This window comes from Gouania willdenowi, chromosome 6 (assembly GCF_900634775.1).
Source record: "Gouania willdenowi chromosome 6, fGouWil2.1, whole genome shotgun sequence".
NCBI classification, from domain to species: Eukaryota; Metazoa; Chordata; class Actinopteri; order Blenniiformes; family Gobiesocidae; genus Gouania; species Gouania willdenowi.
In genome coordinates this window covers 43,880,389-43,901,079 of record NC_041049.1, presented here as the reverse complement: position 1 = coordinate 43,901,079, position 20,691 = coordinate 43,880,389, and the positions used below count along the sequence as shown (strand labels likewise).

Genomic DNA, 20,691 nt, shown 5'->3' with positions numbered 1-20,691 from the left:
GGTACTGCCGGTGATTTGCATATTAGCTAAATATTTACTTTCATCCGTGACATTTATATTTAACATTTAACATTAAGATCAAGATTTAACATTTAAATTTAGATTTAACATTTAGATTTAGATTTTTATGGGAAAAAAATGCTAATTACACAAATATTGCTGAAAATCTGGTCAAAGGTAACGTAACAAAAATTCACATGCATTTTTTAATTGTGGTTTGTTGATAAATGTTGCAAAAAGCTGCTGTTTTTCATATACATTTTAAAATGCAGTTTTTAATGTGTCTGTATAGTGAATGGCGTTTTTTTTTTTAAAACAAGGTTTAGTTATAATTTTTTACAGTACAGTCCTCAGAATAAGCAGTTCTTATTGTTGAAATTAGAATAAAGAACACCCTTCTCTGTATATTTTATTACTGCGTTAGTTGGTTAGTTACATTGAAATTGCATTAGTACAGGTCTGCGTGACTGCAGTGGTTTGCTACAGTATTCTGCCTCACAAAATGATCCTTTTTGTGTGAAAATGACATGTTCTCCCAAAGTCAGAGACACGTACAGTATGTTTGGTCTCTGTGTTGCAGTCTTCAAATTGTCTCTAAGAGTGATGAGAATGTCTGTGTCAGACTGTCCTAGATTGTACAGAATGAAGGTAAACCAATTAAACTTTCATATTTGCTTCATTTTTTAAAACCCTTTGAGGAAATAATACAATTATTGTCGTTTTTTTTTCTTCTCTAAATAGATCAACAAATAGAATAATTCAAATGTCATAAGTCTTCTAAAACGTCGGGGAGTTGTTTAATTTCCGATGTCTTCGAACGCAGCATTAAGCTCCTCCCACTGGAGTTGAAGCGGGAAGTCCAGTGATTTGTGGACATTACACAAGCTTTTGATAAAAATGTTGTAAAAAATGGATATTTGACTCTCCATAATAACGTTTACAGACTTTTTGGACTCGGTGAGTTTGTATTTACATTATAAAAGTGCTTCATAACGGACGTACGGGTGGTTTAATGTCGAGCTGTGGTTAGCAATGCGTTTTATCTGAGTGTAAATGTGTGATCTGTACAGACGTCACAACGCGTCACATTTAAACATGAATGTTTCTTTACTGTCTTGTTTCTGTGTTTATTCAGTGACACATGCCGGCATAAGACATGTCTACTGAGGAGGAGAGGCAGAGCTCTGCACCTGGGTGCTTTGGTCAGGTATTTATACATATATAATACAAGTAGAGCTGGGACGATATTAGCGATTATTGTGATTTTTATTGTATCTTAGAATAGGAACGTGTTTACTTTGAACTCAGATAACTTCATTATTTTTGTTCTTAAATATGTGATTGAACATTTTAAGTTGTTTTCACGAGTTTTGAAGAATAATAGTCACAAATGTTACAATTTTAACTCGTTTTGTTGAAGGGAAGGGGAGTTTGAGAGTCACGTGTTAACCTATGTTTACTTTTTTTTTTTTTAAAGAATAATAAAAAAAAAAAATACAGTGAAGGACAACAAAAATACAGAAAAATTACTGCAAAAATGCACAAGGTGACAGAAAAATACTTAAAGAAAAAAAAGCACCCCAAAATACATAAAATGATAAAAAAAAATTAAAAAAAAAACCCAAATGCCAAATAAAAAATACACTAAATGAGAGAAAAACACACTAATGTCCAACAAAAACAAAAATACTATAAGGCAATGTACTGTTACTGCAAATATGCCCAAAATAAGAAAAATATACACAATGACAACAAAAATACACAATATGAGAGAAAAATACACAAAGATCCAGCAACAAATACAAAATGTCAAAAGAATACACTAAAAAGGACAACAAAAAGACAAATAAAAAAACTGACATAATACACAAAATTATATAAAAGCAAATATATAATATGCTGCTCAACCTTACTGGCTTTGGTATTTGATTCCTGAATCAAATCTTCTTGGGAGAAATATAGATATTTTATATCATCACATAAAATTGTGAGATATCATGAATTAATATTTTTCCCACCTTTACAAATTACAATAAAAATGCTTAAAGTAGCACCTCTCTCACCTTTCTCAAACACAGACCGAAGCTAACAAAATGTTCATAAGACAACCAAAAAAAAGAAGCAACACCCACCTTCTAAACCTGCTTATCCTGATCTGGGCCACAATGTGCAGTGCTGTCTCAGGATGCTGTGATAACACACAGCCAATCACAGCCCTCGTATACTGTCATATTGGAGATATCGATCAACCACAGGCACCATTTTATCGTTAAAAACCTCATGTTGCTTTTGTACATCCACAGAACTTTAAAAAACACACCAGTGTGAAGAATAAAGGAGAAATATTGGATGAGCTAATGAGTGTATCAATGTGTTCACAGTGCACGTACACGGCTGAGGAGTACCAGGCGGTGACCAACGCTCTGCGGCAGAAACTGGGACCAGAGTTCATCAGCTCCAGAGTGGCAGGTGGAGGACAGAAGGTCTGTTGTTATTGGGCTTCTATAGAGGGTTTGTGTGACCTACTTGATTTTTGACAGACATACCTTTAGTCGCCATTTTGGAGCACATAAACACAGTGACCACGATGGTGCCCGATGAGTAGATACATAGAAAAAATGTGTCTAATTGACGGCGTAAATCCGTATGGTTTAGGCTCAAATTACATCACAGCCAATTGAGTTTGGGAAACACACGCAACATGGGAAACCTCTCATTGGGCTGCAGCTCTGGTGTGGACAGCACTGACAGGGACCATCTCCACGGCAACACTCGTGGAGCGGTTTGTGTCACACATGTAGAGAGTGTGTGTTACAGCAGTGTTAGCTCACTCTTTACAGCAGCAGTAAACCTCTATGTAGCATGTAGCATCACATGAAGCTGCGTGTCATGTTTATGGTTGGATGTTGAACGAGTGACTAGTGAATATTCAATTCAATTCAACTTTATTTGTATAGCGCAAATTACAACAAAGTCATCATAAAGCTGAGTTATTAAAGAAACTCACCTGGGATCATTCTACATGTGCGCGCTGAGCACGGATATGATTAGCATGTTTACTACATGGTTTCCCACTGTCACATGGAGATATCATTTTGAAAACGTTGCCGTGTGAATGTGGAACTTTTTGGAAATGGAAACAGAAGCTAAACGTTGTCGTGAAAACAGGGTCTAAAACTCCAGGTAGGGGGGATATAAATAAGGGTTACTATGGTTACAGCTGTCAGGCATGCAGGGTTGCAACGTTTTCCTTTTCTTTCTTTTCATGCTTTTCCATCTTCTCGTACTGCATTGGCTTATGTCGTAGAGATGTTTCTACACTTTGGACAATTGAATGTCTCACTCATACTTTGGCAGTAACTGGCCTATTTATATTCTGTTCTATGGACTTGTGCATATTATATTGATGATCCATTGTTCTCATCTTTTACGAAGCAATTCTGAGTGTTCGGGACCCTCCTGTTTGTTGATGGTTGGAAGACTGAACAGACCAACACCACTGTCTATTTTAGGCCAACTGTTGCAGTTAATGACGGCACATTAGGGCATTTTTCACTAAATACATGAACACAGCAGCAATGGTGTTGTGCTCCAATATGGCGGACAACTGTCCCACACAAATCAGTGATGTCACACAAAAACTCTATATGAGACTCAGATGATCGTTTGCAGCATGATTTGATGATTCTCGTCTCATGTCTTGTCTTCCTTTAGGTTTGTTATGTTGAAGGACATCGAGTCATCACCCTGGCCAATGAGATGTTTGGGTACAATGGCTGGTCTCACTCCATCTCACAGCAGAACGTTGGTACGACCTCCTTTTCTGACTCTAAACCCACTTACTCCAACTCATGAGTTCCTTGTTTGTGTTGTCAGACTTCGTGGACCTCATCAACGGCAGGTTTTACGTTGGCGTCAGCGCGTTCATCAAAGTGCAGCTGAAGGTCTGACAGTACGTTTGTGTGGGACGGGCTCTCAGTTCCTATTTGGGGTCAAACCTCACCCAGTGTGTGCGGTTCGTGCAGGATGGGTCCTTTCACGAAGACGTCGGCTATGGAGTCAGTGAGGGGCTGAAGTCCAAAGCTCTGTCGCTGGAGAAGGCGAGGAAAGAGGCGGTCACGGACGGCATGAAGAGAGCGCTCAAGTGCTGCCATTTACATCTCTATCCTCATTAATCAGACATCAATGAATACACAGTAAAATGTTTGATTATTACACATTTAAATTGATTTATTAATTAATTATTTTTTATTTTCTGAAGATGTTTTGGTAATGCTTTAGGAAACTGCATCTTGGATAAGGAATATCTCCAGGCCATCAATAAGATCCCAAAACAGGTGAGAAACAACTCAAAGTCACACATTATGACCTTAAAGAAGAACTAAACCCCAAAACCACTTCATTCTGCTAAATACAATAAATAAAGTAGTGCTGTTAATTGATCCTGGTTCAACTCTTTTAGTCAAAGTGTTTCAATTTGGCGTATTTAGTTGTAAAATGTCAGTGACTGCCCTCTATGGGTTGAAACCAGGTTATTACAGTTGATTTTTGCTATAGAGGGTTTTCACGGCGCGTCATCAACCCGGAAGTCGCCATTTTGGAGATAAGCAGCTGGTTTACTAACAGCACAGAAACAAGCAAATCCTGAATTTTGAGAGGAAATGGTGAACTATTGCTGTGTTTTTGGCTGAAATAATCAGTCAGACCCTAAAAAAGGTGGTTTTATAGACTGGCAAAAGTTATAACAGATCAGGGAAGAACAATGTCTGTGTTTTGTAGTCAGTAGTTTTAAATCAGGAGAGCAGTGACATGAGACTAACTCACCGTTATTATATCAGTTGTTATTGGTGTTTATGCTAACACCGCCGCGCTCATCTCCCATCTTGCATTTAACTCCAGCTCCAGGTGGTCCAGTTTGTTCTTCATAGAGCAGACATTAGAACACAGGATGGAAGGAAGCAGTGTTCTTTGAGGATTAGCTTTTAGCTTGGTAAGAGTGAATAGAGAGCTATAGTGAGTAATGAGTAGCTAGTTAGCATAGCATAGATTGTTTTTTGGAGATTTTATAGTATAGACTGGGCGTGTCTTAACTGCTCCAGGAGCCCCGCCCACAAACAGTGCATTTTTTGACTAACCTGGGGGTTTAGTTACTCTTGAAGCTTCAGAGACATGTTTTTGTGGTTTTAGTTTAAACACAGCTACGTTTGTAAACTACATTCTTGATTAATTTTTCTCCCTTGGACCATGTTTGATAGATATTGACCACAAGAGCTGCGGTTTTGGAGACGCCCCCACAAGAATCTTAAGATTTGGCCCTCAAGTCATTGTTTCCCATTTTTGAACACATTAGCTGAGTACGTCTCCTGCCCCAATGCATCCCATCCATCCACAGCAGTTATAATGAATAGAAGTTTGTCCTGTTGTTGGTGGTCATAATGTAATGGCTCATCTGGTTCTGTGCAGACTAGAGCTGGGCAATATGGACCAAAACTCATATCTCTAATTTTTTCCTCAAAATGGCGATATACAATATACATCTCAATAGTTTTAATTCAAATAAATTATGACCAGAAAGACAATTCTGGGTTAAATTTGCTGATGCAAAATATGACACAGCACATTTATTAACAAACAGCTACACGATATGTGTCACTGTTGGCTTTCTCTCCTCTAAGGGACAGCACGTGTGAGTGAGTTCAGTAGAAGTAGTGAAAGCTGCAACAACTGAAATAATTATTGTAATAAAACTAAGCTATAGGGAAAAATGAAAATAGTTATAGGTGATATTGTAATTTTCATCATCATTAAAATAGAAAGCTTGATATATCTTGAATCTCAATATATTGCACAGCCCTAGTGTAGATGTTGATCTATGAGACTAAATCTCTACACGTCTACCCCACATAAAGCCTCCTCCTCCTCTGAACCCGGCTCAGACCAAGCGCTGTGTGGGGGAGCCCTCAGTGGAGAAGGCTCGTTTCAACAGTTTCCTCCATGAGCAGCTTCCTGGGTCTGGGTCTGGGTCTGGGTCTGGGTCTGGGTCCGGTCACGCTCGGATCCCACTGGAGCCTCGGGTCATGAATCAGAACCTAAAGGACTCAGAGGTTCACACTCCGAGCGCTGCTGCCGACATAAAGAGGGAGAGCATCAGTTCTAGGTAAACACAGTGTGGGGATGAGACAGAGACATTTATCACAGCCACTAAAATTATATTTGATCTGATTTGTGGGTCACATGATCAACATTCATGTCAGCATTTAAAAACATGACTAATCTGAGCATTAACGCATGGAGGAAAGAACAAAGGGTTTGTTTTTTTTGGAGTAGTTTTTTTGGTTAGGTTTTTTAGTAGGTTTTTATTTTGTAAATGTGTCTAATTTTGTATGCTTTTTGTTTTTTTCTGTTGTTTTTGTGTATTTTTGTTGACAATTTGTAAATTTTCTGTAATTTCTTTGTGTTTTTGTTGCCATTTTGTGTATTTTTGTTGTTAATTTGTATCTTTTTCTTTTTGTGTTTTTGTTGTTTTGTGGATTTTAGGAGTCTGATTTTGTAAATGTTCCTCTCAATTTGTGTTTCTGGAGTTTTGTGTATTCCTCTGCAATTCTGTGTGTGTGCGTGTGTCCTTTTTCTGTATTTTTTTGTTCATCTTGTACATTTATTGAGCTCGTTGGATTCTGAGCAACTTTTCAAAGTAAGACAGAAATGATCTTTAGGACAGGACGACACGACGGCTTCACCCATGAATTATTACGTCTTATTTTTCATTATTTATTGTCTTCTTAAATTAAAAACAGACTGTGTAACATCATCTGCTGTTCAACCTGTGGTTCTACTTTCAGGGCTGTAATGGACACTTTGAGCTCAGCTGAGGACTCGGACCCTAAACGACTGAGAAAACTACGTCAGCAGCAGCTGCAGCAGAAGTTTAGAAAAGAGATGGAGGCCAAGAGGCTGCAGCACCAACCAGAGGAAGCAAAGATGGAGGCTCTGATTGGACGAGGCACTAGTGAAGGTTTACCAAGAACTTCTCCACTTAATGCTAAATCATTTTTTTTGTTATATTAGTGATACATCTGTATATTGAATGAGGATACATCTGTATATTAAACTCTGTATATATATATATATATATATTTTTTTATTTGTTATCGTCCTACTCTTGCAGATGATCCTGAGCTGTGGGATTTCACTCTGGACGGGATGGAGGAGGTGAGCGACTCTGCACGAGGTCCTCCACCCCAGGCCCTCAGACCCAGCACACCGAGCAGTCACCTGATGCAGACACGCAGTAAGACCCCTCAGAGGGTCCCACGCAGACCACCAGAGCCCCCATCTTTTAGCAGAGACCACCAGCAGGGTCCCCCCAGTTCCCCACAGCAGAACAAGTTCCAGGGTAGAGGTAAGTAGGGTTTTGAGCAGGACTTGATTCAGACGATGAGCTGATCTTGAGCAGGTTCTGTTTTTCCACCACAGATGAAACCTTCAGTCCACACAGACCAGGACAGAACATGAAGAAACGCAGACTGGACCCTTAACGCCTAAATCTGACAATGTTTACACCCATAAAAATCATTTTATTTATACATACAAATACAGTACATTTAAGTTTTAATCCAGCTGAAAACAAACTGAACCATTGTGTTAAAGTATGATTCCTCACTATCTGTGTATTATGAAGGCTCAGGGTGTGGTTAACATTAACTTCTCTGTTTATTTTATGAGCGATTTCATTCTGTTTTTGTTTGACATTCACTGTAAATTTGTCTTCTGACACCTTCATTGTAAATAAAGTTTTAAATGACTGTCTGATCTGCACTCAGTCCTCATCTCACACCAAGTGTCTGACAATCATCAGCTGTTGGGAATGTTTGTCTGAAGTGATGTAGAAATTAGAGCCTTACTATTAAATTGCAAACACTAAACAAGGATTGTTTTTTTTTAAACAATGCAAAATGTAACTAAATAATGAAGTGACTTCTCAGTGCTGTCATTTGGTAGTTACTGCAGATTCAAAAGTGAAGAATATGAAGAAAAAAAACAATATATGAAATAGGAAAAACCAAAATTAATTAAATATTTGTATTATTAAATTAAATGTTTTACTGTCAACATAAGGACTGGAAAGCCAATGATCAATAAGAAATTACTAATATATATTAAGTTGCTTAAATTGTAAAAAGTAAACATGGATAAGTAAAAAAAATGTAACAAGTGTTGTAGTTTGTTATTACTGCAGATTCTAAAGTGTCAGCATAATAAATAACAGACAAAACCTACACACAGCAAAAAAGTTAAAATATCAGTAACATATTAGAGCCCCATTGACCAAAGTTGATCAATCAGTGATGATCGGTCACAGATTATTAGGTTGTGCTCTTCTAAATATCAAAAATAAGCTGTTATGACTTCCTGATGTGTCACTTTTCATAGAATATTTCTGGATTTGGCAACAACTGGTCGATTTTTGAGCTTGAATGTCAAAACCTACAACTGTGCAGCGTTTTAACATCCTGTGCTGTATGGTAGTGTTCCCTGTTGAAGAAACACCAAACTTGCCATTTTCTTCTGACCTATTTTCACTTTTTCTTGCCATATTTTTGCTCCTTTTAATGCATTTTCGCTACATTACTTTTCTGTAGATTTATTTCCTCTTTCAAGACATCTTCAGCACTAATAAACCCTGTCTACCACTTTTCTTATACATGTCGCATATATTGACCCATTATTGTCACTTTTCACCTCTTTTTAACATATTTTTTCCCAATTTAACCTTACATTATTTACCAGTTTAAACTAATTGTTCCAATATTGACACTTTGTACTCTTTTTACTAATTTTGTCTGTTTTTGGCCACTCTAATTTGCAACTTTTAAAATCTCATTTCATCACCTTTTCCACCATTTTTGTTCACCTTGTACATCTTTATGACTATAAACTATGGCACAAATAATACTAAACTTCATGGATAGCAGTGAATATTATTCAGACAAATAAATGTGGTTATCACAGATTCATAGAACAATGAACCATCATTTTGCTGACTTTATAGATGGACCCCAGAAAGCAAAGCTGAGTTTTAACAAAGTCACGGGCGAGCAGAAGAAATTCTTTAATTGATAATCATTTGTTTTTACATTTTATACAATGTGAAAAACAGACACAAAACAGACATTGAATCAATAGTAAGGAGGAGGGATCAGAAATGAAGAGTCCGACGCCTCAGACAGTGTGTGTGTGTGTGTGTGTGTGGAGGGATCTTGTGCTGTACAGAGGCCGAGTGAGTTAGCAGTCGTCTGTGAGGGGGTGATATTTATTGGAGGGGGCATTAAACACTTGCGATACTCTCAGAAAGGCAAAGAAAAGGAAAAAAAACAGATCTAAAGATCTAATATCAAAAAACATTGAAGTTGGTAACACAACCCTCATCATCAGCATGCAAATGTTTCCAAGACCCGTCAAGTCTCTAGAAAACTTTTTAAACGTTGCATATTCTGCATTGCAGTAACTTATTTTTTTCTCTAGAGAAGTTTTTAACTAGTCATTCAATCTATGAGCAGCAGGCAAAGAAAGAGTCACGTTCTACACCTTCGTACAGCTCCTTTACCACTTCTCTGAACTGCTTTAATGAGAAATCCACAGAAAAAACCAAGTCACTCATCATTACTGATTTGATTACTGGTTTTCTGCAGTTAAGCCACGCCCACAGGACTAAAAATGAATGTGGTAATTAGTGAGGATGCAAGGCACTAAAGTGTTCCTTGTGTTTTGCAGGATAGAGTGCGTACGTGCGTGTGCATTAGTGGGACAAACCACAAGCTTTACACTGTGTGAACGCATTCATCATCGCACACAAACACAAGAAAATAGAAAAATAGGAATGGGGGCGATCAACTGCAGGACTCCGCCTCCTCCTCCCGCATCGCAACGATACGCCCACCAACACCAACCCTGCAATTGCACTTCTTTATATTCCTTTAAACTACATGTTGTTTAACAACGTTTAATAGTTATTACAGTGAAACAACATCAAAAAATCTGATGGCTGATACAAGTCCTTAAAGAACATCGTTTGTTTTTTTATTAAATATATGTTGTGTACAAAAACAGACCACAGAGAGAACCCCAAACACACAGCGACTGTTTTATTTCTATGTAAACGACTGGGAGAAGTAATCCCACTCCTCAGAACCAGAACTTCCTTCACCGACTCTCAGATCTAAACTAACGACACTGAATAGCACGCGTACGCACACTTATTTTTCACATGGCAGGATGCGACGAACCAATCAGACACCAATGTGATCAACTGTAGACATATTTAGATAGAACCAATGTTGCTTTGGGGGCTAAGGTCACTTTTCAGAGGACACTTCTATTTAGATAATTATTATTATTATTGCATTGGACTGTCTGAAATTCTGGATTATTACCATCTGACTTACTCAGTCTTTCCTTCTACTGCTCCTTTTCTATCTGAGATCTCTCTCCATCCTGTACTCACACCCTCTATAATTCACCTACAACCAACATCCAAAAATACTCTACTACCTGTTTAACCTGGACTTGTGTGTGTGTGTGTGTGTGTTTTAGTCTTAGTTTGGCGTGAGAGTCCGTATTCTAAGTGTGAACCTGTCCCTGCGCTGGAATGACGTATTGCACAGTTCTCAGCTTGTATCCACAGCTAACGGTGGCTAACTCTGTGCTATGGATGTCATGTGTATTGCACTCTCCCTAAAATGGCCAGACAGATGTTCTGTCTGAGGAGGGGGGGGGTGTCAAATAACACTTAATACTAAAAGTTCAAATAAAAATGCAAAATACAAGGCCAGCAAATTAGAAGATGGTGAGGTTCTGCTTTATTGACTGCTGACTCCGCCCCTCACACAGGGCTACGTGGGCCTGAGGTTGGACCCCCCGGGACCGATGGACTTCTGTGGAGCTGCAGCAGTCCCCATGTGGTAGCCCTGGTGCAGGGTGGCCGTGCCTGTGGTCGAAGGCTGAAACTGTGCCATGGGCGGTGTGGGGTTAATCACACAGCTGCCCGAGGGTCCGGTCCAGTGGGGGGCGCTGTACGGGGCTGGGGGGTACGCAAAACCTGGTGCCACAGGACCCAGAGAGTTTTTGCGGGGCCCCAGGGTGCCTGGGGGGTTGGGTGGGTTGGGAAGGTGCGTGTTAGTAGTGGTGGTGCTAGCCGGCGTCGGTAGAGTGGGACAAAGGTAACCAGGAGCTGAGAACTTACGACCCAGGTTGGCTGGAGGAACCATCTGTAAACATTAATGTTGGGTTAGAGGATGTGGAGCAGGATTATAAACACATTAGCTCTCATTTATAAACCATTCATACGTTCAGATCTGAGCGAACAATGTGTGTACGACCAGATTCACGCAAGCTTCGGTATTTATCAATTGTGACGTGATCATACACTACGATCAGATCTCACGTCAGGTCTGAGGTCGTGTAGATAACCTGAGTGGATTTGTGGACCAGCAGGAAAATGTGAGCCAAAGCTGAACCAGTGGTATCTCAGCCTCCACTGAGGCTATCGCTAATTTCATTTAATGTGTTATTCTCTTGCCCAATTATATAACTGGTGTCTTTCTGTGTGTCTCCAGGATCTCACAGAGGGGCAGACTCATTCATACGGTGGCTGACAGAGGCAAACGCTCAGCAAAAAATGCTGTAAACACAGGAATGCTGCAAAAATGTACCTTTAAGTCCAGGTTTTCACACTGTCAAAAAGTACATCTTTGTTTTGCTCCACCTCAGATGCAAAGATTTCCTCTTTTCTTGCCAATGTTTGCTTGACCTAAGTAGCGGGGCCACTGATTTAGGAAGATATGAGGGCGTAACATGTTAATAATGATTGAATTCAGCCACTGCATCTATCAACACCCGATCATTGGTACGCTGGGATTGGTCAGATACCGTTTCATAAGTCACACGTGTGTCCTGACCAACAACCAAATGTGCACTTAAATTTACACCCGTTTTCACACAACGTTGATAAATGAGGGCCAATGACTCCAGAGAACGTTTGGGTTTAAAATACTTACATCATTTCCAAGCAATGGCTGAGGCCCAGTTTTGGATCCTTTCTTGCACTGGGAAAGGTTGATGGCGTCTCTGGCCCAGTTATCCACCAGCTGGTGCAGGTCGTCGGTGAACATTCCCTTGCCTTTCTGGGTCTGTGAGGCAGGAGCTGGTCCAGTGGACTGGGTCAGAGAACTTTGGCCCGAACCATTGGTGGAGGCGGACGAACCTGAACCTGGGAATCAAAGGAGGATGAAGGTGATGAGACACAGACTTTGATTTGAAGCGGCTCGCTCTATTAAAGGAATCCTCCACTGTTTTTACACATGTAACCTAAAATATTAAAAATGTACTTAGAAGACAATGCCTAACAAAACACATGATCATGCACCATATTCTTTTTTATTAACTTTTAAAAATAGGACTACTTTACAGTTTTTGAGCCTGTGTTACATCATCTTGAAATCACGTGACTGATGATGTCACACAGCCCCACTGCCTGTAAACATCCCATTGTTTCTATTAAAGTGAAGCATTCAGCCTGATTTTCAGATCGTTTAGCAGCTTTTTACAGTCAAAATGACAACTTGTGCTGCTTTTGGTCGCTCTAAATAATCACGAAAAGTTAAAGATGCCGACGTAACCCTCGTTTTTTTCCTGAGAGGATAAAAACAATAATGACTGAAAAATGATCTGTGACCACAGGGGGCGACAGTTCAAACTCTGCAGTTTTGCAGAGAAGAGGAGCTCTTCTAAGGCACCTTTACTAATTATCTAAAAAGCAGGCTGAATGCTTCACTCCAACAGAAAACAATGGGATGTTTACTGGCAGTGGGTCCGTGTGACATCATCAATCATGTGATTTCAAGGTGGCAGAACACAGGCTCCAAAACTGTAAAGTAGTCCTATTTTTAAAAGTGAATAAAATGAATATGGATCAAAATAATGTGTTTTGTTAGGCATAGATCTTTTAATAAGGAAATTCTAAAGTTTTAGTCCACATTTGTAAAAACAGTGGAGGATCCCTTTAAACACCAGTGTGACGAGTACCTGTGTTCAGCATGGAGGGGGAGGGCACGTGCTGCGGTGACGACGACTTCCCAACCGTTTGAAAAGCATCTGTGGTGATTTCCGAGGCCTCTGTTGGGGAGGGTGGGCTTTGTTTGAGAAGCGACTCTAAATCAGACACAGTCATCAAACGTTAGAAACCATGTCCACGTGTGAAGAGCTTGCACGTCGGAGAGCTAACTTGAGTGTGCAGGGCTGGGCTGACCGCTGCTTCGAGAAGATTTGTAGGTTTTGCTTTTGAGTCGGCGCCGACCTCCAGGCATGGCGACAGCGGGAGAGAAGACAGCGGGCGGAGCAGCTTTTCCCATCTTTGAGAACAGAGCCTCAATTTCCTCCTTCTGACGCGTCTGCAGGGCCTGGATCTCCATCATGTGTCTGAGGAGACAAACAACGTCATTTTTCTGTGGTGCTGTGAATACCTGTTTAAGGCCTCCAATTTTCCCTCTTTAGATGACTTTACTGCTAATAGACTTCCCAGAATCGTACCAAACATGCGAAATAAGGTTAATTTAATCAACTGTTATTGATTTCACATTTTATGTACTTGAGATTATTTACAAAATTGAGACGCTAAAATCACATGAGATAACATCGCTAGGTGTTCAGTAACTTGACACAGGAAATCACATTGGGGACGTACTTCTCTCTTAGGTGACTGATTTCCTTCTGCAGGGCTTCATCTTCCGTCCCAGAGTCATCGTCGTTGTCGCTGCTGTAGTGTGTGTTTGCATTATGAGAGTCAGAGTTAGACGAGGACGGTCCGTTCTGTAAACTGCTGCCATGGGTTGGACTGGAAACGACTGCTGGAGTAGGAGTCGCTAGAAAATAAAACACAAAACACCATGACAGTATAGTCTGATTAAAAATCAGAACACTTTGTGTGTCTTTGCTTGTGTGTTACTGTCCATAATATTTTTTCTCTTAATACAACACAGTGGATGTTGATGCCTCTTTATGTGACCCACCTGTGACTGAAAACCATCCCACTTTAGAGCTGGAGTTTGGCTCTGCTGAGGCTTTGGTGCACGTGGACACTTGAAATCGCCCAATCGTGGTCTGCTGACGGTCAGGATCAGTGGTGAGTGCAGAGGCTCTGTTTGCAGCGTCTGTTTCACACACTGCTTTGGACAGGCTGGACAATCGATGCAGGGTATTTTCTGGACTCGAGGGCGGTGACGATGAGGAAGAAGATGAGGAGGACGACGTAGAGGATGGTGTCAGTGAGGAAGAGGAAACAATGTTTGGAGGATCTTGAACACTGCTCGTTGAACCGTCAGTGGCTACAGAGACCTGAGGAAGAGGAGGAGGAGGGCGTGATGTTATTGATGCTGGTTGTTCTGAATTCACGCCATGACTGAAACTCACTTGGAATCGTCCACAAGTGAAGCCTCCTGAGGGGGAGGAGGAGGAGGGTATCGTGTTGGATCCTCCATGAACAGTCTCTGGACTCAAGGCTTGTCTTAACTGTGCATTCAGATTCCCCAGAGGCTGCTGTGACTGTGACACCCAGAGATAAACATCAATACAATCAAAGCTAAGCATCAAATGCTGGAAAACTACTACTGATGTAATGGGAAAGTTCACTCACCTGATTTGGTCCAGGAAAGGGCGGAACAAGGTCAGAGGTCAGTGGTGCAGGATGTTCAAAGCCTGCGGGTAATGTCTAGTAATATAAAAATGAAAATTACAAACTGCTGTAGACAAAACATTTGTTGTCAGATAAAAACAGTGTGTACTGTGTAGGCCTCATTGATCAATAAAGCAAAGATCATTAGCTTGAAGAAAAAAAAAGATGTTACAGGATGAAATTGCTTTAACATCTTGACACTTTGTTGAAAGTGTCTAAATTTTGCGCATTGCATTGTGGTATGGGGAGTCCTGTAGACCAGTGGTTTTCAACCTTTTCAGTGACCCCCAAAATAAAGGTGCCAGAGACCGGGGACCCCCTGTTCCTGAAGGTGGTTGAACACAGACATGAAACTTGGAAGAATAGTCATGTGGAGACAGGGTCATCTATAAGGGCGAATAAAGGGGAGAGATTTTTGGGGTCCATCCATAAAGTCAACAAAATGATGGTCCATTGTTCTATGAATCTGTGATAATCACATTTATTTATTTATTTATCTGAACTATATCCACAGTTATCCAGGAAGTTTATTATTATTTAAGCCATAGTATACAGTCATCTTAAAGATGTAAATCCTTGTTTAAATCAAAAATAAAATGGGTGAAAAAATGGCCAAAAATGGTGAAACGGGTGGTATTTTAAAAAACTTTTGCAAATTGCAAATTAAAGTGGCCAAAAACAGAAAGAAAAGTGGTAAAAAGGGTTTGAAATGTCAATATTGGCTTAAAAGTGGCAGAAGTAGGTGTAAAAATTAGGAACAATTAGTTCAAACGGGCAAATAATGGGGGGTGACAAATCTAGAATGTGGTTAAATTGGCAAAAAAAAAAGCATGACATATGGTGAAAAGCAGTTAAAAGTGACAATAATGAGTCAACAACATTAGGTGGGAAAAGTGGAGGAAAGGGTTAATAAATGCCAAAAATGTCTTAACAGTGTAAAAAATGTGCAGGAAAGGCATTGAAATTTAATGAAATGGCAAAAAGGGGAGTAAAGAAGCAAAAATGCAATAAAAGGAACAAAAATATCGAAATAATTTTTTTTATAAATAGGTTAAAATATGGCAAGTTTGCGTAGTTGCAGAAAAAGCATAAAAATAGGGGGAAAAAAGGGCTCAAATTGTAAAAAATAAATAAAATTACCCCAAGGTTTAGAACCCCTGCTGTAGACGGATGCAAAGAATTGTCTTTAATTCATTCTTTTAATTTAATTATTTTTAGATCTAATAATCTTAGAATTATTGATCGATGAGGCCTACACTGTGTCTTTATCTGATCAAACATTTCAGCTTTTAAAGCTAATATGATAAAACAAACAACTGATTTTTGAAAGCAACTCTTTTCACTGACTTGTGCCCTGGGCTTGGTTGGAGGTGTGTGGGCGGGTCCTGGGGTAGCTGAAGATCCTGGAGCAGCCTGAACCCCAGGGGTGAGTGCAAGGTTTGATGGGGGAACCAGGGCCAGTCCAGGTGGAGGAGAAGACGTCCCCGTGGGTGGAGAGGATGTTCCTGTGCTTTGACTAGGATCCGATGATGCAGAGGAAGTAGAACTCGGGTCTTTAAAAAGGGATCGTAACTTCTTATCTAAGGCCTGGATGTCGTCTCGTCCAGCGGTCTTGGTCTGGAGCTCAGATCCCTCAGACTCCCCTGACTGGTTCAGACTGGGTAAAGAGGTGGGAGGTGCGAGCTGAGCTGATATTGAGGCTGGCTGACTCAGAGATGCATGCTGCGGTGCATGGTTGGAGGAGTTTGAAGGTGGATTGGCTGTAGCTGCATTGCTAATGGGCTCTGAGGCAGGAACAGCTACACTAACAGTGGATACACCAGCAGCTACAGATGGAACGGAGCTGCTGCTCGGCAGAGGCCCAGCTCCTACAATCCCAGAGGTCTGAGATGATGGAGGTGATACAGCAGAGGATGAAGGTGGAACACTGACGGCAGCTTCATGAGAGGGCTTCGGTGGTGTGGTGGGATCACTGGGGACCGATTGGGCCTGGACAGACTGGGGTTGAGGAGAGACTCTTCCAGTGGAGGGAGTTGTTGTGGTTGCTGCACTTGAAAGACTCATGCCAACAGTAGATGATGTGGCTTCAGGTGGTGAGACACTTTGAATAACTGGGCCAGCTTTTGGGAAAGGAACTGTACCTGATTCTTGTTCAGCAGAACAGGAATCAATTGTATTGTCTCTCTTCATACGAGTCTGCTTCACGTTACTAAAAGCCTGCTGAAGAGTTCCCGATGGAGCGGAATGAGACAGGCCCAAAGTCACAGCAGGATCTAGTGAGAAACCAAAGCCAGCACAGAGTTAATGCTAAAAAACTCGAAAAAGAAAATGTGTGCCGACTCTGACTAACATTTTTACTCACCTAATGCAGGTTCATCTCCATGGGAGGTGTTAGCAGAGGGAGCCCCAAAGAACTGCTCTTTAAGACGAGATTCTGGCACTGGGCTCACAATGAACCTCCGTCCTGCTGAATGCACCACCTGTGCTGCAGTGCTGGGAGAAATACCTGAAACAAAGAAAGAATGTCAGACGTGTGACAAATTTCAAAGGCTGAGAGTCAGGAATGCTTTAGTGTTTTTACCTGGCATCATAGGAACAGACAGTTTGGGTTGTTGTTGATCACTCATCTGTAAACAGAGTAAAATGTTATCGTTCTGCAGGAGAAAACAACTTAAAGTGATCCTCCACTGTTTTTACAAGTTTGGCCTAAAACCTTTGAAATGTACTTATTAGAAGAGCTATGTCTAACAAAAAGCTTTATTTTGCACAATATTTGTTTTATTAACTTAAAAATTAGACTACTTTAAAGTTTTAGAGCCCATGTTCTGCCATCTTGAAATCAAGTGAGTGATGATGTCACATGGCTCCACTGCCTGTAAACATCCCATTGTTTTGCATTGGAGTGAAGAATTTAGCCTGCCATTTAGATTATTAAGCATCTTTTTAGCTCAAAATGACAACTTGTACTGCTTTTGGTTGCTCTAAATAATCAGAAAGAGTTAAAAATGCTCTGGTGGTTGAAGTTAGCGAGTAAATAAACTGTTGAAGACACACAAACCCTGAGAATAGAATATATTATATTTGGGGTAGGACTCCTTCAACAGATTTACTCTCTAACTTCAGCCAACAGAGTGTCAGCCACGCACTGTTTAGGGGAGAGTGGAGTGTCCCTCTAAAGGAAGAATGTGTTGGTGGGAATCGGCCCAGAAAGTGAATACCTGTGGAAATCCTTCATTAATGCTGTCCCCTTTCTCATCAGCCATTTCTATGACTTCACGGATCTGCTCGATGAAGGACTCGCGCTCGCTCTCCAGGATAAATTCACTCTGAACCTAAAACAGGAGGCAAAACATTAATGGTCCATGTCAAAGAAACTCATAACAGAGTGCCAATGATTCTGTGTTTTGTGCAGAGGTACAGTAAAGAGGGGCATCAATGGCTGGGATTCCATTACCCTTGGAAATCTAAATAGTTCAATAAAACAAAGAGCTACAAATGTAACTTTGGTTCTATGAATCCCGAATGACCACCAGAGGCGATGCTTTAAGCACTGAATATTCCCCTTTGCGCATGCGCAGTGCGAGTATGTATACACCTGTGACCCCTGGATGACCCGGAGGAAGTTTATATCTTCAGGTGTCACTCCAGGGCACTTTCCAACAGAATCTTCTCGCGAGGACACAAGGATTCTGAGTGACAAAGAGCTCTAGCGATCATTCAGGGTTCATAGAACCATAATTACATTCATAACTCTTTGTTCTATTTCATCCCTGCTGACCGCCAGAGGTATACAGCCAGACATTTCCATATTGAAATGTGTCACAAGAGATCAATGTCACTTTTTCCGCAAATACACGTCACAGGACAAGACGTAACAGGTCACATGACCACGTCTCTTTGAGTACGTGTGGACAAAAGAGGAGACCGAGACATTTCTTAGCATTATACTTAAAAATTATTAGTGCCACATTAGACATGAAACAACAAAGGAATGCAGAGTGCTATATTCCGCGAGAGTTCTCTTCATGCAGAGAAGTCTCGCAGAATGAGATTTTACGGGAGTTAAGAGGCTCCAAAAAAACCTTCAATGGACACACGTTCAAGACGCAATTATACTTTGTCAACTTTTAGAAATATCACTTATTTTTGCAAAAATCTGAAATGTAAATGCAGCAATTTACATGAAACTCACCATGATCTGTGCAATCTCCTCTGGGTTGTCACCATCAAGGTCGAATCTGAACGTCACCATCTTCCTGTTGTGTGTTTCTAGCTGGCATTCAGCCACTCTGTCTCCAACGTTAGAAATCTGCAGAAACAATCATTGCTGACGATTAATATTCTGTGACAAACAGCGCTGAGACGATTACAACAGGACAGGAGAAATTCATACACTGAGAACGTTCAGCTTGGCCTTTGTTGTCTTCTCATGACGAGAGCGACTGCGTACAGATCGTCGCTGGTGACGCTTCAGCGAGCGACCCTCGTGGCGACCCCCTGATGTCGAGCTTCCTTCGTTACCGTCACTGAGACCTGAGGCTGCGTCTGAGAGGCAGCTGAGTGCGACACATGGTGAGAGTGGTAAGGTCACGTCAATCAATAATACAAATGAGACCAATTATTAATATCTGCTGCCGTCTAACCTGTCTGTGGTTGGTGGGACAAGGGCAACGCCCCCCACTGGCTGCTCGCCTTGTGTCAACTGGGAAACACTTACAGGAGCCTGGGAAAAAAATCTGCTTTTAGAAACCAAGCAATTCAGAGCAAAACAGATCAGAAACTCTAGCAGTGCACTCGTTAAGTTGATCGATGACAGGGCCGCTTATATTATTGGTAAAATTTGATGACATATTGCCTCACAGGTTGATTTAATGTAAGAGGGTTATTTAATCACAATGAACAAATCTAGGGCCTGTGGTAATTACAGATTGCGGAAAACAAACAAAAAAATGGAATTAATGTTTTGGGAGAAATCAATCTGACACGTTTGCTTTTCTTCTTTCTCTGTCTATCTAAAATCGGAACTCAAAATGACACGAAAATGCCTCATATGCATGTTTTGGGACAGGTTTCGCTGTTGGTGTATTAGCTGAACTCGTGATGAGTTTACCTGGTGACATGTCACAACAGAAGCATTACACCTCCAATCACACAGTTGCACGGAATTTCGTGCAAAATGTGAAGGTCATTTGCCAGTAGGCGTAATCAAAGGTTTTACAAAAAATGTTTTGGGACCATATTACACATTTTCCATGGGATTATTCCTGTGAAACGAGTGGCTGAGAGTCTATCACTGATGTGATTTTTGTGATGTAATCGAGTGATTTCAGTCTAACTATCCCATTTTGAAGCACATGAAATGTGAACACATTAACAGTATGTGACTATTAACCCTATTTAGCATGTTTGGTACAATTTCAGGACTTTAACTAGCCAGTAAAATCTAAACGGAAAGATAATGAAACGCAAAGGAAACTGAAAACTGTAACGTGAAATGGGTAAAACCTGAAACAGAAATTGTGAAACAGAAAATCAGAGGCCCTATAAATGTAGAGGAAAAGCTAAAACATTGTGGGCCCGCCTGCTGTAAACATCTGTTAAAACCCAAACAATAAGAATTAACGCCCATATTTTTAGGTCAGTTTGAGGCAACCACATACAGTACGAACAAAAGTCCACGTGTCCTTTTGAGTACCTGCAGAACAGAAAGGCTTGTGGCCTGATAGAGGAAGTATAGATGCTCTGCATTGATTGGAGGAGAAAGAATGGCAGGACTTGGGTCATTGGCCAATGACTGAGTCATGCAGGAAAAAGCAGCATGCGAAATGAGAAGTGTCAGAGAAAAGAAGAAAATCCATGTGATAAGATGAGGAAAAACAAGAAAAATGGATAATGCAACATTCCTGTGCTGATGTAATCAATCTAAAAAATGTGAAACATCTTAATGCAAATTAATAGCAATGAAA

The 20,691-nt window shown here is 40.6% G+C and overlaps 2 protein-coding genes across 8 annotated transcripts in view; one reads left to right on the top strand and one right to left on the bottom strand.

Moving 5' to 3' along the window:
- Positions 1-835: 835 nt before the first annotated feature.
- On the top strand, positions 836-7,802 carry rad52 (RAD52 homolog, DNA repair protein). Of its 2 annotated transcripts, XM_028449079.1 has the most exons (11): positions 836-957; positions 1,136-1,207; positions 2,382-2,483; positions 3,715-3,808; positions 3,877-3,944; positions 4,026-4,144; positions 4,262-4,337; positions 5,910-6,157; positions 6,840-7,012; positions 7,166-7,399; positions 7,474-7,802. In XM_028449079.1, the coding sequence occupies exons 2-11, from the start codon at positions 1,157-1,159 to the stop codon at positions 7,533-7,535; spliced, it is 1,227 nt and encodes a 408-aa protein (XP_028304880.1). In that variant the 5' UTR covers positions 836-957; positions 1,136-1,156; the 3' UTR covers positions 7,536-7,802. The 2 variants fall into 2 exon arrangements, with proteins under 2 accessions (XP_028304880.1, XP_028304881.1); XM_028449080.1 differs by lacking the exon at positions 836-957 and having other exon boundaries at positions 1,156-1,207; positions 2,382-2,469.
- Positions 7,803-10,556: 2,754 nt separating this feature from the next.
- LOC114464655 (serine/threonine-protein kinase WNK1-like) overlaps positions 10,557-20,691 on the bottom strand; it is a 33,623-nt gene continuing 23,488 nt past the window's right edge. For 5 of the 6 annotated variants that reach the window (XM_028449061.1, XM_028449059.1, XM_028449065.1 and 2 more), the window contains 15 exons: positions 19,369-19,448; positions 19,119-19,281; positions 18,918-19,034; positions 17,944-18,057; positions 17,307-17,352; positions 17,088-17,231; positions 16,073-16,998; positions 14,687-14,761; positions 14,464-14,595; positions 14,064-14,388; positions 13,739-13,916; positions 13,280-13,473; positions 13,081-13,206; positions 12,054-12,265; positions 10,557-11,264 (listed from right to left, as the gene is read on the bottom strand). In XM_028449061.1, coding sequence (XP_028304862.1) covers positions 10,890-11,264; positions 12,054-12,265; positions 13,081-13,206; positions 13,280-13,473; positions 13,739-13,916; positions 14,064-14,388; positions 14,464-14,595; positions 14,687-14,761; positions 16,073-16,998; positions 17,088-17,231; positions 17,307-17,352; positions 17,944-18,057; positions 18,918-19,034; positions 19,119-19,281; positions 19,369-19,448 — 3,207 coding nt within the window. In that variant the 3' untranslated portion in view covers positions 10,557-10,889. The remainder of the gene's footprint in view (positions 11,265-12,053; positions 12,266-13,080; positions 13,207-13,279; positions 13,474-13,738; positions 13,917-14,063; positions 14,389-14,463; positions 14,596-14,686; positions 14,762-16,072; positions 16,999-17,087; positions 17,232-17,306; positions 17,353-17,943; positions 18,058-18,917; positions 19,035-19,118; positions 19,282-19,368; positions 19,449-20,691) is intronic. The other variant, XM_028449064.1, reaches the window with a different exon arrangement.

Coding starts and splice junctions, on each gene's coding strand:
- rad52 (XM_028449079.1), top strand. CDS start 1,157: ATGTCTACTGAGGAGGAGAGGCAGAGCTCTGCACCTGGGTGCTTTGGT. Junction 1,208..2,381: donor CACCTGGGTGCTTTGGTCAG/GTATTTATACAT, acceptor ATGTGTTCACAG/TGCACGTACACGGCTGAGGA. Junction 3,945..4,025: donor TCATCAAAGTGCAGCTGAAG/GTCTGACAGTAC, acceptor CGGTTCGTGCAG/GATGGGTCCTTTCACGAAGA.